General features: G+C 42.9%; 1 protein-coding gene across 1 annotated transcript in view; it reads left to right on the forward strand.

Moving 5' to 3' along the window:
* The window catches only part of SLC45A4 (solute carrier family 45 member 4), a 64489-nt gene that overhangs the window by 42853 nt on the left and 6258 nt on the right, over nucleotides 1-15378 (forward strand). Inside the window, 6 exon segments of the mRNA XM_032686117.1 lie at nucleotides 9348-9417; nucleotides 9419-9534; nucleotides 11875-12054; nucleotides 12166-13241; nucleotides 13343-13442; nucleotides 14442-14653. Of these exon segments, the coding sequence (XP_032542008.1) occupies nucleotides 9348-9417; nucleotides 9419-9534; nucleotides 11875-12054; nucleotides 12166-13241; nucleotides 13343-13442; nucleotides 14442-14653 (1754 nt within the window).

The raw sequence follows: 15378 nt of genomic DNA on the forward strand, positions 1-15378 counted from the left end.
CCTTTGATTCCTTCTCTTCAGCAGCAGCAGGAGTAGCAAATAAATCAAGTAACAGACATGTGTGCCAATACTGGATAAGGAAGTAGAAAACTGGATTGCTGTAAGGGCAGTAAGCTAGAAATAGCTTACTTCTACCTGAATTACTACAGGTAACTCCTGTGGAAGTAGATTAGTAGGAGGGTTAGAAATTTTAAAATAAATAATTGAAGCTTTAAAAGCTGTACTTGGCAGCTGTACTTCCATCATGCTAAAAGGAAAACAACATTTGCCTGCCTGTAGATCAGCCCTGGTGTTCTCTCTCTGATGCCTCAAACCTCAGCTGTTCTCAGGCTTTTGCTTCCCCTTTCTCCCCTTCCACACATACCTTTGGCTCCCTTCTCCTAACATACGCTTCTCTTTCCTGACGCAGCACCATAAAACTGGGTTATAACCAGAGATTGTCAGGGAAGCCACATAAACCTTTCTACAACTTTGGCAGAAGGGCAGAGGAGGAGCAGAGCTTAATGAAACACTGACGGCTCCCACAGTTGCCAAATATGAGAAGGGGAGGACAGTTGTAGGAGGCTGAGAAGCATTAATTGAGCAGAGACAGAAAATGGGAGAGCTGGATGATGAAATCCTTTAAGAGGCCTGTCACTTATTTCCTTAATTCCATTTTCCAGAAGTGTTATTTAACCCACTGTGGTTGCTGCTGGCGTGCTGTTGCATGGGGGATTTCAAAAGGCAGAAGAGCTTTGCCAGAAGGAGATATTACTCTTCTGCAGCTTAAAAGCACCTCCAGAACTCTGTATGTGAAACACCACACTAATATTTCTGTACTGAAGCTGTTGAAGAGCAAGAGCTTTGTTTTATTACCAGTTTGGTTGGTCTTTCAAAATGGGTAGTTCTGGTCTAAGTGCAGACATGGCATGTTAATAGTTTCCAAATTTTTGGAATTTGTTTCTGCTGTAACAGTGTGACTTGTTTGCATCCAACTCCTGAGGAAATTTAAAATTCGAAATACAAGTTTTAAGGAAATGTTGGGCAGTTTTCCTGCATCTCAAACCTAACGTCATTATTTTAATTTTCCTAATTATTTTTCCTGTATCTCTAATGTAGATTCAGATTTTGTCTATAATCTTGTCCTTATGACAAGGAGTAGCAAAAGCCATATGGGTGCATCTTAAAGGCCTGAATGTGCTGTAAGAGGTTTGGATGCCACAGCAATGCAGGAGCAGGTTCCTGTCCTGGAAGAGGATGACAGACATGCCCTGGTCCTCTCCCCTGCAAAGTGTCTCTTTGGTCCTGTGTTTTTTTCCTCAAGCATTCCAGGTGGGCTCCAGCTGACTTGTGATGGTCGTTTTGGGAAGAATTTTCTGCATTTTGCCTTTGGATTTCAGTCCTTTTGAAGTACTATGCTATTTATGTCCTTGTAATATTCCTATTAATGATCTGTTCTCTTGATTATCACTCCCTCAGTACTCATAACCCCATCCAAATGGAGGCATTTATCTCTCCACTCTCATGTCCCAGAACAAATTCCTCTTTTGCACAGAGCTAACCAGGAGGAGGAGGAGGGAGAGGAGAGACTTCTTGCAAGTGAGAAATGTTTGTGCTGCAGAAAAGTGTGTTCAGCTTGCCGGGTGCACGTCCTCCTGCCTGTGAGATGCTTATAATGTGCTGACAGCTCGTGAATGTTGCAGGCTAAGCAGAAGATTTGACAGGCACAAGAGGAATTTCAGGATGTGAATTTTACCAGTGGGGAGACTGAAGCCACAATTTTGATATTGCTCCTGGTTTATGTGATGTTTATGCAGTAGGTCGCTCCCGAGACACTGAGCACATAAAGATGCCTGACAGCTTGCTGGGCAATCATTTTAATGTACAAAGCCAGTAGCAATGAAAAACTTCATTTTTGCTCTGAGCTCTTTCTCCTGAGCTTGTGCAAATAAATTGAGCCTTTGATCACAAGTATTGATCAGTATAATTTTCCTCCAATGTTGTTGTGCTGTTTGCTGCTTGTTCCGAGTGGCTTCTGAGCAAATGCTTGGCTCGAGCAAGTGTCTTACACGGGCTGAGCAGGAGTCACTGAATGAAAAGCAAAACTTTCCACATAAAAATCAAGTCCAGTATAGGGCTTCATTTCTTCTTTATTTCTTCTGCAAGATACTGTAACATTTGGGGTGCAAATTAGAGTCTGCCTTGTCTCCTGTGCTACCAGACTCTGATTTCAAGTAGCACTTTAAAATTATTTCCTTCCTAAAAGCTTGTACTGTCACTGCTCAAATCATGATAATGGACACCAGGAGAAATTACTGCGCTTTTTCATATCCCTTCCCTGTTGGTCAGAATTCCTATTTCAATCCAGAAATTAAAAGGTGGTTTCTCATGGGTGCAACAAACTCTATGTACAATTGATGACTGTACAGCAGTAGTGCTCAGACCACCAGTCAAGCCTATTCCCAAGTGCATTGATTCAACATATATTGGCTCAGGAATGTGGGTTTTTTTGGCAGCTCCAAGTCCCACACAAGCTCTAAGCCATTAAAAGTCCTAAAATCTGAGGGGAGATAGCAAGAAGCAAAGGATTTGTGGTCAAAGTTTCATGTGATGAAGTTGTCAAAATAGGCATTGCAGCTTGTTTGCAGTTTCTCTGGGGGACCCAGAGGGAGGTTGCCCAGAGAAGTTTTGGATGCCTCATCCCTGGAAGTGTTCAAGGCCCTGGGGCTCTGAGCAACCTGGTCTAGTGGAAAGTGTCCTTGCCCATGGCTGGGGAGTTGAAATGACCTGGTCTTGAAGGTTCCTTCCAAGCCAAACCATTCTATGACTTTTATTCTATGACCCAAATGTGTGGCAACTCTGCATTTTTATTTTAAATATAAGAGAGTGCATATTTGGGTGCCTTTGTGTAATGATGAAGCCCCCATGCCTCATATAGACTAAACTGCTCAAGTTTGCAGTGGTTTCTACAATTTTGTTGTATAAGATGAAAAGCAGATACTGGGATTCATACTTTTCCACAGCTCTTTGACAGGCATTGGTTCTGCTTGCTACACTCCTAAAAAGCACAGCCTAACCAAAGCAGCTTGTACAAGCAATGCGTTTTTAAGCAGATCAATGTGAAACATTTTTAGTAGCACACAGTACTTTATACAGGAATGAAATTGTGGAATAGAAGGTATTTGCAGGGCATGAACAACTTCTTGTGTTCGTTCAGAAATTTGTATGGTGTTTACTTAAAGTGTACAAACAAAGTCTCTAGGTGATGATTTCTGACAAATGAAAATAGGACCTTAGCATCCTATTCCCATATCAGATCTTATTGTTAAGCTTATAAAGAACTATTTTTCTCCCAATTATCAAAAAGAGGTTTTGAATAGAAACTGCTGCATGTGACTTAATCTTTCTTCCATGTAACTCGTGACCTCACGCAGCCCTTAGACTGATGGTGACACAGTGAGCATTTCCTGTGAACCGTGAGCAGTGCTGGTCCCACTATTGTTGGGCACTTTTTTTGTCTGGGAAAAAACAAACCCTTATTTACTAGAAGCCAGTGTCCTGTTTGTTTGTAGCTGGCTGGGAAATGCCATATTACAAGGGTCTCAGTGGCAGTCCTCGCTGTTCACAGAAGCTGTTGTTGTGTTTTGCTCTTTTTCTCACTGATTTGTATAAGACTTTGGAGTCTGCCTTGTGACCTGCTCCACATTCAGTTCACAAATACTAACCTTGTTTATCCAATATGTTTTTTTCCTCCTCGGTGTTTCCTCAGATTAGCTGTCAGTAAAAGGCTAAATAATAATCCTCAAGGTTTTTTTTAATTCCTCCCCCGTGAGGCCACTGGGATGGATGCTTTTCCAAGCTGGCCTATGGTGGTTTTGCTGTAAGAGCTGCTACCTGGCAAGGCAAGTGTGGTGGTGGAAAATTACAGACAAAATAAAGGAACAGCATCAAACTGGTAATGGGATGCAGCTGCTTTGGCCTTCCAGTCTGTATGTGAGTCTCAGCAGCCTTTGGTGAAGGCACATGCTGCGTGGAGCCGCTCTTGGCCATACAAAATCAGTCCCAGCCGAGCTGCAGCCTGTTCCAGGTGGGTGCAGCAGCTCTCAGCAGTTGGGACGTTTCACATTTGGCTGCAGGAGGCTGTGGCAAGGCTGTCACATGGATGACAAGCTCATGGCTGTGCAGTGCTGCCTTGAAATCCAGTCAAAAGCAGCATCCCTGCATCTGGTACGCACGTCAGAGCCTGGATGCTGAAGGGCTGCCGGCCCAGCACATCCCTGTAGCCAAGTTATTTAAAATACACACTCCATCTGAGTCCTTGCCACTGGATGGGGGCGTCAGAAGGAACTTCTTGGTGTCAAAACATTCCCTCTATCCCCACATTTCTGTTTATTGTTGTCTTGTCCTGGTTCAGCTGCCTTCTGAACTGTCTTCCTGTTTTAAAATATTGCATAAAATGATGAATTTCTGTAGGTGTAGCAGCATATATATACAGAGAAAGGACATGTAATTACCTTCCCCAACTTTCTAACGCCCTTGCAGACAGAATTTGTATAAAGTTTCATTATTGGAGCTAATTCTTGGAAGACTTGGGTTTTTTCTGGTTTTTATACCCACCCCCCCCCCCCCACACACACACGTTCATATATACACACACACAATCTCTTTAAGTATTTCAATTTTCAGTCTTATTTCTTTTGCTTCTCCTGCCAAACCACGCACGCCAACCTAAATATGCATATCATGTACGCAGACATTCGAGGTACTAAAACCAGAACAGCCTCTTTTAAGGGAAAAAAAGTATTTTGGGGTTGGAGTTCTCCTTGTCTGTCTGGAACTTTCTCATTTATATGAGAATGTCTAGCACTAAAGCTGCTGTTGAAAGGATTAAGGTCCTGGAGGCTCTGCCAGCACGAAGTGTGAATTTTAGGAAGAACATCTGCGGGGTACGTTTTGAAGTCTCACTTTGTGGGGCAGTGGGGGTCACGCTCAGTGCCTTGGAATGCTCTTTCCTGGAAATCTCATGGTAGAACAGGGCTGTGAGCTTCAAAAAAGTCTTGACTTCCCACAGCAACAGTGCATGGACATCAGGTGACATCTAAATCTGTACAGAGAGAAAAGGCACTTCTGGGCACCAGAACTCTCAGAGTTTTGGTGGACTGGGCAGACTGAGCATATCAATAACACATCTCAACTTCTAGATATAGGAAGCAAACAGTAAAGGAAACCTTGGATAATTCACTTCACTGCCAAGTGCTAAAATGATTGCTCTGTCTGCCTGTACATTGCTCAGCTGAGGAATCTCAGACAAGTTCAGGAGGGAATTCTTCTGCCAGCAAATTAATTTTTCTTATACTACTGTAGTTTAGCTTTCATGAGCACCCCTTCCCATCGGGAATCTTCTCTAACCCCACTCTGTAGTTTTCCACTCAAGTAACCAACTAAATTCTGATGTGAGGACCTCACAGTTTACATACTTACAGTAAAGCCGTACACTTAATAAATTATAACTGTTTTGAATTCTGCACCCCTGTATGTAAAACACACGTGATGATTTTATGAACTGCTGGCTTACACTTGGAATGCAGTTTGTCAGAGCCCTGCCACTTAGGCTGTGGAAGCAGTCCCATGGCATGGCTTCTCCAGCAGGAGAGAAAGCAGGTTGTGCTCATATTGATCATTCCCATTACACAATCTGTGGGAATGGCTCGTGTTTCACTTGAAAGTTATCCCTTTCCTGTTTACTTAGGGGAGCACTCAAAAACTTTTTAGAAATTCTTCCATTTTTCTTGGCATGGAGCTATTAATTCCCGTATAGATTTTTATTGTGACCTCTTTTTTCTAGATATAGATATTTTGGCTGCTAACGAGTAGTTCAGTAAAAAAATATCAAAGTGGTTTGTCTAAAGAAGGGACTCCAATATAATGTTTGTGGGGTTTTAAGTGTCCTTTTTACCCTTCCATAAAAGCTACATTCATAGTTCTATTCTGAGATCACTGAGATTCACACCTCTTGCAAAGTAAGCCATTTTCACTGTAAATATTTAGATTTAGGATTTTATTTATAATACTTAGATGTTAGGAAGATCACCCTTTTCAATCAGTGAAAATAAAGCCTTCCCAAGAAGCATTTCAGTCCCTCTCCTCTGACTCATACAGGAAAGGTAAAAATCCTTGATTTTAGGCATGTAACAGAGGTGGGTAAAAACCCTTCTTTCCTTTCTTTTACTGGCCTGTAAAGTCAAAGCAGAATGCATACCTTAATCTATAACATTTTTAGTAAGTACTTGAAGTCAAGTACGGAGTGTTTTTAAATAACTTTAGGACATTTTTATGACAGTTAACTGTGGCTGTAAAGCATAAAAAATACCTATCTGTCCAGTTTAGAAATGTGCAGGTTTTACAGTTGAAGGACAAATATTTGTAAACAGTTTTTAATTCTCTGCCGATGTCATGTTGAATCACCATTTCAAATGGATTATGTGTTTCCAGATCTTTTTTTTTCTAAAATTTCTATACACCACAAGGAAGTGTCATTGCAGACTGGAGAAAAAAAGTGGTAGCCTCAAGGACAGAGGGACAGGGAGCTGTGCCAGCCCCTGGTGTCCCTGGATACGCCCTCTCCTATTGCTTCTTCCTCATGTACCAGAGTTTCCTTGTTGTTTCTGCTCAGAGTCTCCATTAAAATTGGTTGTCTCAATGGATGTTGGAATGTTAAAAGAGAATCTCTTAATTATGTTCATTTTTCTTAAATCTGTCTATTTAAGGTTGTTTATTCATGTAAGATAGGATGAGGCTTGTAATGTGGGTGACAGAGCTCTTGCCAGCCCTCACCCCTGTGTTTATTTAAAGCCACTGTGTGATTTACTGCAAAACCTTCCCAACGTCTCCCAAGTGTTTACTGATGGATGAGCTCGATTGAGACGCCCCAGCTCATAATTCACAAGTCACAACATAATTCAGCAAAGAAATGTCTGCTTTCAGCACACAGCGCTTGTGCAGTGATACAACATCGAGTTATTCCAGATGTTGGTGATCCCTACAATAAAGATCCCTGGTGTTGGTTCAGCTGCAGCTCCTCACTTTGTTTAAAACAGACTCTGCAGTGACTTTGGCCTCACACAGTAGCAACCTCTGGTGCTTAACCACTGCTCCCAGGATGGCTCTGTGGAGGCAAAGTGGGATGAATCTTTACACGTTGCGTTTTTTTTCTGCGTCCCGCAGAAAAATAACTCACCCTAAATGAATCATACCCAGCCCACCATTTAGTTTTACTTTCCTTGAACCAAATGTTTCCTCTTCCCCATCATTAAATATTTTTTAAAATATTTATTATTTAAATATTTATTATTTAAATATCCCTGTGAATTGTGCCAGCTCAGGCATTGATGAGCATCGGCATCCTCATCCTGGAGCAGGTGAGGGGCCATTTCAACACACAGTGCCTGAACCTGCTTTTGTGCTTAGGACACTGTTAAACTTGGTGAAATTTAAAAGGAATGTTAAAACCACAGGGACATGGAAGTTTTCCCTGCACTTTCACTGGAACTACTGGTTTCCTGACTTGCACCTTTGATGAGGATAGTGCTCATGAAGAGAAGCTGGGTGGTGCCAACAAATACTGGGGTCTGGAGGGACAGTGCCAACACTTGTGTCTTCTTGAACAAAAGCTTTAAACCTAATATGGACACACAGACAGAGCCTGTGTCTCAGCTGAAACTTCTGTGTCAACCAAGACATCACCAAACAGTAGGAAAAGCTGAGCAGGAGTGGTTTGAACCATGATGTGACCATGGTGCCACGTTTACAAACCCAACCTGTGCAAAAGGTTAAATGGTAAGTGCTGACCAGTACAGGCCTGGAACAAGGAAAGATGGCTGAATCATGGTACCATCCCCTGTGGCAGGGGGGAATGTTTGGACCAAATGTGGCATGTTTGGTCGGAAAACATGGGTGGGGCAGTTTCAGAAGGGGCAAGTGTCTTCCAAAAACTCTGTATTCATCAGGGCAGCTGTGGCCATTCACTTGTCCATTAGCCAAAGTTGAGTCCAATCACACAGACCTTAGCCTCAGACCTGGATTTCAAATTCTGATGGTGAAATTGGTTATTTATGCCAAAAACTAGCTTATTTTCCTATCATTTAATCTCTGTATCACCACACAACATGCAGCACTCTTGGGAAAATCTTGATTTATCTCATGGAAGAAGTCAGCATTGCTAGTCAAGATTTGGTGGTCCTTTAAACAGCAGGAGATTAGACTTCCAAATTTGCAGCAGAGGCTATTCTGGGCAGGGATTGGTATAATCCTGCGTGGTAATGGATGCCTCAGTGTACTGAACAGGGAGCAGAAGGTACAGGTTGATCTCTCCAGCAAAGGTCAAATGCTGCTCACTCTCACCATATATGGGTTTGAATAATAAATGGTTTTCCTTCCTGGGATAAAGACACTGACTTTTTCTGGCTTGGCATCAGCTGGACTGCAAGAAATTGATTGTTTTGTTTTTAATGCTTTGCTAAAAAACGTCAGAGTGGTTACCTGCCCGGTGCTGATAAACGGGAGGGAGGCAGAGCCCAAAGGAGCTGGCTGGTGCTGTGGGCCAGCCTGCCATCTGCAGGCCATTGCTGCCGTGCTGGGGACGTGGACAGCAGAGCTCTGGGGGCTCTTTAGTCTCCAGAAATTATATGTAACAAGTTGTTTTTTCCCAATAAATGCTATGTAATAAATCCAAGTTTTTCCCATCCAATCCTATGAATAGTCACCTCTGTTCTTAAAAAAACACAACCAAGGATAGTAGAAATAAACAAACCTCCTCTAGAAGTTGATGAGTAATTGCTAATTGGTTTTTTATTGTCTATTGTTCACTTTTATAAAAAAATATTTTTGTGCTTAGAAATTGGACATTTCATATGACAGTCAAATTCCCTCCATCGTTCTCAGTCCATTAAATGTTTAATGACTATTTATGGGGGTGGTCTTAGATGAACAGCACCACTACAACGTTAAACTGTTGAATCTTAAAAGTTTTGTTGAGAAGGGGATATGTGTATATGACAAACAGGTAGCTTCCAAGCACCCCAGAATCTTTGTTTTATACTCCACAAATGGTTAGTGGATACAGTAATTTAAATATTCTGATTGTTACCTTTTTATTGCCCAGGTATTTGAAGGATAAATGATGTTTCCTTAGCTGTTTTATTAACCATTGCTAAGAAATCTCAGCTGAGTTTTTAATTTGGGAGAGAATTCACTGCAGTTAAATTACTGCTCAATTTACAGTTTTCAAAGGTATGACTAAATTTCCTGTTTAAAGTGAAACCTTTGGTGTGCACCACATAACCCTTCAGTCGTTTCTGTCTTTGTTTTAGGTCTTCCTGAACAATACTACAGCCTCACTTGGTTCCTCAGCCCCATCCTGGGCTTGATCTTCACTCCGCTTCGGTTCGGCCAGTGACCGCTGCACGCTGAGCTGGGGCCGCCGGCGGCCTTTCATCCTCGCCCTCTGCATTGGTGTCCTCTTTGGAGTTGCACTTTTCCTTAATGGTTCTGTTATAGGTAAATAACAAGGAACCCCCTTGCCTGTATCTCCTAACACACCTGCTTTAAGGTTTTAGTGGAGGAAGTAAAGATAGTGCTCTGCAGTTGGTGTAACTCATATTTAATGTTAAAATCACGAGAGATCTCCACAACCCTGCACTTGAGCTTTATCCACCTTGTGTGGTTTTATTCTTACTCACAGGTTACTGTGCTGAGTGTTGTGCAATCATGGCTGTTACTGGTAGCACAGTGTTATTAATACAGTGATTGCCAGAATAATGTTTGCAGTCGCTGAGACGAATTTGGTCAATCCTTGACATGGGAAAATCGTAGCAACCTGTTCACAGGGAAGTGTTTCCTGTTGTGATCCATTTTCCCTTTAATGCATATCTGGCAACACATCCTGTTTCCAGCATTATTTCAAAAATTATCTTTTCACTTTTTCTTGTGCTTTTCTTAGACCCAGTATTGAAATAGTCCAGAACACAGTTAATATTTGTTTATCAAAAACCATGTGGGAAAATAATTTTTCCTGAACCCCCATCAAAGCTGGTAAAAATAGTTTCCCTTGAACATAGTCTACTACAGAATTAATCTACAATCGCTTTGTAAATTTAGTGCAGGAGAGGTGACAGCAAGTACCTTTGGGGAATTGTTTACATCACCGTTTGACTGATGCAAACGAAAGGAACTTAGCACCTAATAACATCCTCTTGGCTCTCTTTTTTTGGGTTAGGTGCAACTCTATTGTGAAAAAGTTATTGAGGGAAATGAGTGGAACATTATCTTGGCTCAGCGTGTTAAAGCCAGACTGGGATACCATATGATGGGTTTCAATTTTCTGCAAAGTGCAGTGAACAAACTATTCAGATAAATGACATTTGGCTTATGCTTTTTTAATTTACCCAAGCTATAAATATTTATTTGAATTGCTATCATATGGCATCAATTGTACTTTGTTTTGGTGTCTCAAAGGCTTATTCCTCCCTCTCCAGATGTTTGCAGGGTGTTAGATGTAGCCCTCTCACACGATTTTAAGTGATAAGAAGCTCCCAGTTCCATACAGGAGTTTCGGGTTTAGGTGCCATCGATACCTGTAAGCAAACCTCATGCTCAGTTTATAGTCTTATTTTCAAGACTTTTAATAAATTAGCAAAAATATTGTGCTGATCTTTTATTTTTCTTCTTCACTTTCCTACCCTTAGTCTGCAGTTACTTGCAGTCCTAACTGCAATTTGGGGAAACAGGAGGTGCTTCAAAACTGCGGGGCTCACTGTATTGGACCCTCTTCCTTAGTGTGGCTTTTGGCAGTAGGAGTCATAGGGAGGGGAACAAGGAGCACAGAGGTTTGCTAATCCCAATAATGATACAACCATGTCCCAGGGGACAACTGAACCCTTGCTCTCTCCTGCGCTGTTCAGATTTCCAGCAGATCTAAAGCGCTGACACCATTGGTGTTTTCTGCTGTAGGGCTTAGCTGAGCCTGGAACACTCATAACCTTCTTCAGCCTTCAAAGCACTTGGTATAAATGAGGATTGAATATGCAGGAATCAGCACTTGAGATTTAAATGATTCTTGGTGGCTTAGCCAGTTCATCTCCTTCCACAGTTATTTTCATCAGTTACACTAATGGTTTTATCAGAGCCTCGCACGCGTAACTTCTAAATCTCTCTGATTCAAGTAATTTCATGCTTTTGTCACTGGTTCATCTCATGACAAATTATCCAGCTCTACACTAATGCTGCCTTTCTACTTTGCAGACAAAAAGCATTTCATCCTGTGCTGTCAACAGAAGCTGACTGATGCCTTTTGCAATGCAAAATACCTTCATGTTGCTTCATCCTTAAAAGTTTTGCTTACAAAAAGGGATCTAGAAAGTGGGAATGTTTAAGAAAAGCAAAGAGAGAGGCGAGGGGTTAAATTTCAGTTTATCCTGGGGTACTGTGACCCTTGCATGTAAAGCACCATGTCAGGAATGCTGTCAGCAGTGCAGTTACCTGTGGTTGTAACTAACAGGTGATATATCTAATTTTTGGTGTTCCCCTCTCCCACCATGTCTTTTATAAATACAGCCTTCAGCAGCTGAAGGGAAATACATGGGAGGAATATAAAATAATTTAAGAGATACCGCAGAAATAACATTCTGAAAAATAAATATCAGTCTTAGGAACATAAGAACATACTCTTTGTCCCAGACCTTCCATGACGCCAAAGAGCTGAAATTGCCATTTTGCTCCTTTGTAAAGGAATGTTTGCAGCGAGGCTGTTGGCCACCTCTCTCTTAAGGAGTTAAGCTTGCTCTTAGGAGTTTTCTCTTTTTGAATGACATGCCCAGATTCCTCTTCGTTCTCCCTCAGGTCTGGCTATTGGTGACGTCCCGGACAAGCAGCCCATCGGAATAGTCCTCACGGTGCTCGGTGTGGTGGTGTTGGATTTCTGCGCTGATGCCACCGAAGGACCGATTCGGGCCTACCTGTTGGATGTGGTGGACAGTGAAGAGCAAGACATGGCCCTTAACATCCATGCCTTTTCAGCTGGTATGGACTTAGCTGAGATGTTTTTGGCAGCAGATCAGTCTTCCTGATGACCAAGTTGTGACTGAATTGATTTTTCCTGAACTGACTTCTTTTTTTCTCTCTCTTCCACAGGCCTCGGAGGAGCGATTGGTTATATGTTAGGAGGGCTGGACTGGACACAGACCTTCTTGGGTGGTATTTTTAAATCTCAACAGCAAGTCCTTTTCTTCTTCGCAGCTATTATTTTTTCTGTCTCCGTTGCTCTCCACCTTTTCAGCATTGAGGAGGAGCAATATAACCCTCAGCAGGACAGGATTGATGAGGAAGGAGACACGCTGTCCAGTGTCAAATTCAGTGGCAGTCTCCCCCCTCTGAATCGACTGAATGTAATCAGTGAGGAAGAGCCGTATGGAACTTCCATGTTTCATGATGAGGTTCAGTCAGAGCATGATCTCAATATGGAGTTCCTGGAGGTGAACATTGTGAGAAGCAAGAGTGACTCGGTTCTGCACATGCCTGATGCCACACTGGAGATCGAGTCAGAGCTGCTTTTCCTGCATGACATCGAACCCTCCATTTTTCAGGATGCTTCATATCCAAACACTCCCCACAACACAAGCCAGGAGATCATGAAGTCCAAACTCAACCACCTCTCTGCTTTCCTCAGGGACAGTGAGAAGGAGGAGGAGATGTTGCTCGATAATCGCTTAAACGAAGATAAAGTCCCAAACATCAATGGCTCCCTACCAAAAGAGTTTCTCAACGGGCACGCCAGGATAGGCATGAAGCAATCCAGCACTTCCAACTCCATGCGGAGGCGGCGGCACATGTTCTACCGGCAGCCGTCCTACACCTTCTCCTACTACGGCAAGATCGGCTCCCACCGGTACCGGTTCCGCCGCGCCAACGCCATCGTGCTGATCAAGTCGTCGCGCAGCATGAACGACATCTACGACATGCAGAAACGGCAGCGCCAGCGGTGCCGCCACCGCAACCAGAGCGGCACCACCAACTCCAGCGGGGACACCGAGAGTGAGGAGGGCGAGACCGAGACCACTGTCAGGCTCCTGTGGCTGTCCATGCTCAAGATGCCAAAGGAGCTGCTGAGGCTCTGCGTCTGTCACCTCTTGACTTGGTTTTCCATCATTGCCGAGGCCGTGTTCTACACGGATTTCATGGGACAGGTCATCTTCCAGGGCGATCCGAAGGTAAGGGGACAGTTCCCACGGGCAGACCTGCTTTTGGGGTTCCTTGTTTCTGAGATGTGCTGGGTACAAGAAAGCAACATTTGTGTTTGTGTCTGTTGCAGGCCCCTTCCAACTCGACTGAGCTGCACGCCTACAATGCTGGGGTTCAGATGGGCTGCTGGGGGCTGGTGATTTATGCTGCTACTGCTGCTGTTTGTTCGGGTAGGAGACTGCACAATCTCACAGTGGAATGCACCTCAAACATGTATTAGAATACGTGAATTTTAGCATCATAGAATATCCTTACCTGGAAGGGACCAAGGATCATCGAGTCCAACTCTTGTCCCTGAAATAGTTTTTGCTTCAGTTTGCATCCACCTCCTTGTTTGGGGTGAAGGATATCATGGAAAAGCATTTCACATGGTCATAAGGGGAAGGGCTTCTTTAAGAATCAATGTGAAAAAGCTCCTCCAAATGTAGAGGTGGAAAAATGAGCAGATGGTGAAGTGGCATAAAGTACAAAATGAAATCAAAGGATCTTGAGTGGCATTTAGCGAGTCATCAGGAAAGTGAAATCATGCTTGGTAGAAGATTCAAGCATATGTTAAGAGGGTTTTTGCTAAGATTGTTTTTAAATCAAAATTATAAATATGTATTTCTGAAAGTCATTCTGCAGATAATTTGGACTTGGACTAGACTCTGAAATTGAGAGTTTTTGCCAAACTTAAATTCTGCCTTTTGCAGCACATGTGCACGCACGTCTGCACAGCTCAGTGGGGACGGCTCTTCCTGAAGCAGGAATTCATCCTTTTCCCAGTGAGGACCGGGCTGTGCTGCTCAGAGAACCCAAATAGGCACTGAGCATCCACGTCCTAAACAGCACTTCGAGCTGCCATGGCCACATCAACACCCTAAAACTTCAGTGACTAAACTGGGATTTAAGGGGAAATGGCTTCAAACTGAAAGAGAGTAGATTTAGATTATGTATTAGGAAAAAATCTTTACTGTGAGGGTGGTGAGGCACTGGAACAGGTTGCCCAGAGAAGCTGTGGATGCCTCATCCCTGGAAGTGTTCAAGGCCAGGTTGGATGGCCTCTGAGCTCTAGAGGAAGGTGTCCCTGCCCGTGGCAGAGGGGTTGGAACTAGATGATCTTTAAGGTGCCTTTCAACCCAAACTATTTTATGATTCTATGATTTCTGTTTCATTCTTTATCTCTGCAGCCTTGTTGCAGAAATATTTGGATAACTATGACCTGAGCATAAAAGTGATCTACATCCTGGGCACGCTGGGTTTTTCCCTTGGCACTGCAGTGATGGCCATGTTCCCCAACGTGTATGTCACCATGATAATGATCAGCACGATGGGAATAGTGTCCATGAGCATCTCCTACTGCCCCTATGCACTTCTGGGACAATACCATGAGATTAAACAGGTATGTGGAATATTTGAATCAAGGCAGAGCATTCTTGTTTCCCTGAAGAACACAGTGGCAAAATGGATTTACTAAATCCCATTGTTGGAGATACCTCCTTTGCTGGGATGTGTGCCAAAGCTCTAATGGATAGTTAATAGCAGATCTGGTACTGAAATCAGATGGTCTTGGCATCGAGTTGGCTCAGGGGGTCATGACTGCACATACCCTGTGCTGAGGTATAAAAGGATTTGGGTGCATATGGTAGACGAAGAGAGATTAAATTATTATTGGAGTATTTACTATGTACATAGTTGTTTCTACTGTCTTGGATGTGGTGCTTTAGCGTTAGTCTTGGATACTGAGGTGAGTGTGGAAATGCAGCTGTAATTTTGGGGAGACAAAAGGCAAACTGATTCTGCTGGAAACAAGGACGGGTTTACTTCTTTTTTACCACTATTACGTTTGGATTGCAAATTACAGGAAGATCATTTATTACAACACGTCTCTGCTTTGGGATAGGGAGGGGGATTCCTTTTTATAATCATAAAAATAATTCCCACCAAATGTTTCATGTAAATCTTTTTTTAAAAAAACCTAATCTTGGAGCTGACTTGTGCCGCAAGTGACCCAGCAAATACCTGCCTCATGCTGCGAGGTGAGGAGGCTGTTGATGAGCAGATGAGGAGACTATTTCTCTGGAGTTGTGATGCCACAAGGATGATGTGAAGTCACCCACAGGGCTG

The sequence above is a fragment of the Chiroxiphia lanceolata genome, chromosome 1, assembly GCF_009829145.1.
Source record: "Chiroxiphia lanceolata isolate bChiLan1 chromosome 1, bChiLan1.pri, whole genome shotgun sequence".
NCBI classification, from domain to species: domain Eukaryota; kingdom Metazoa; phylum Chordata; class Aves; order Passeriformes; family Pipridae; genus Chiroxiphia; species Chiroxiphia lanceolata.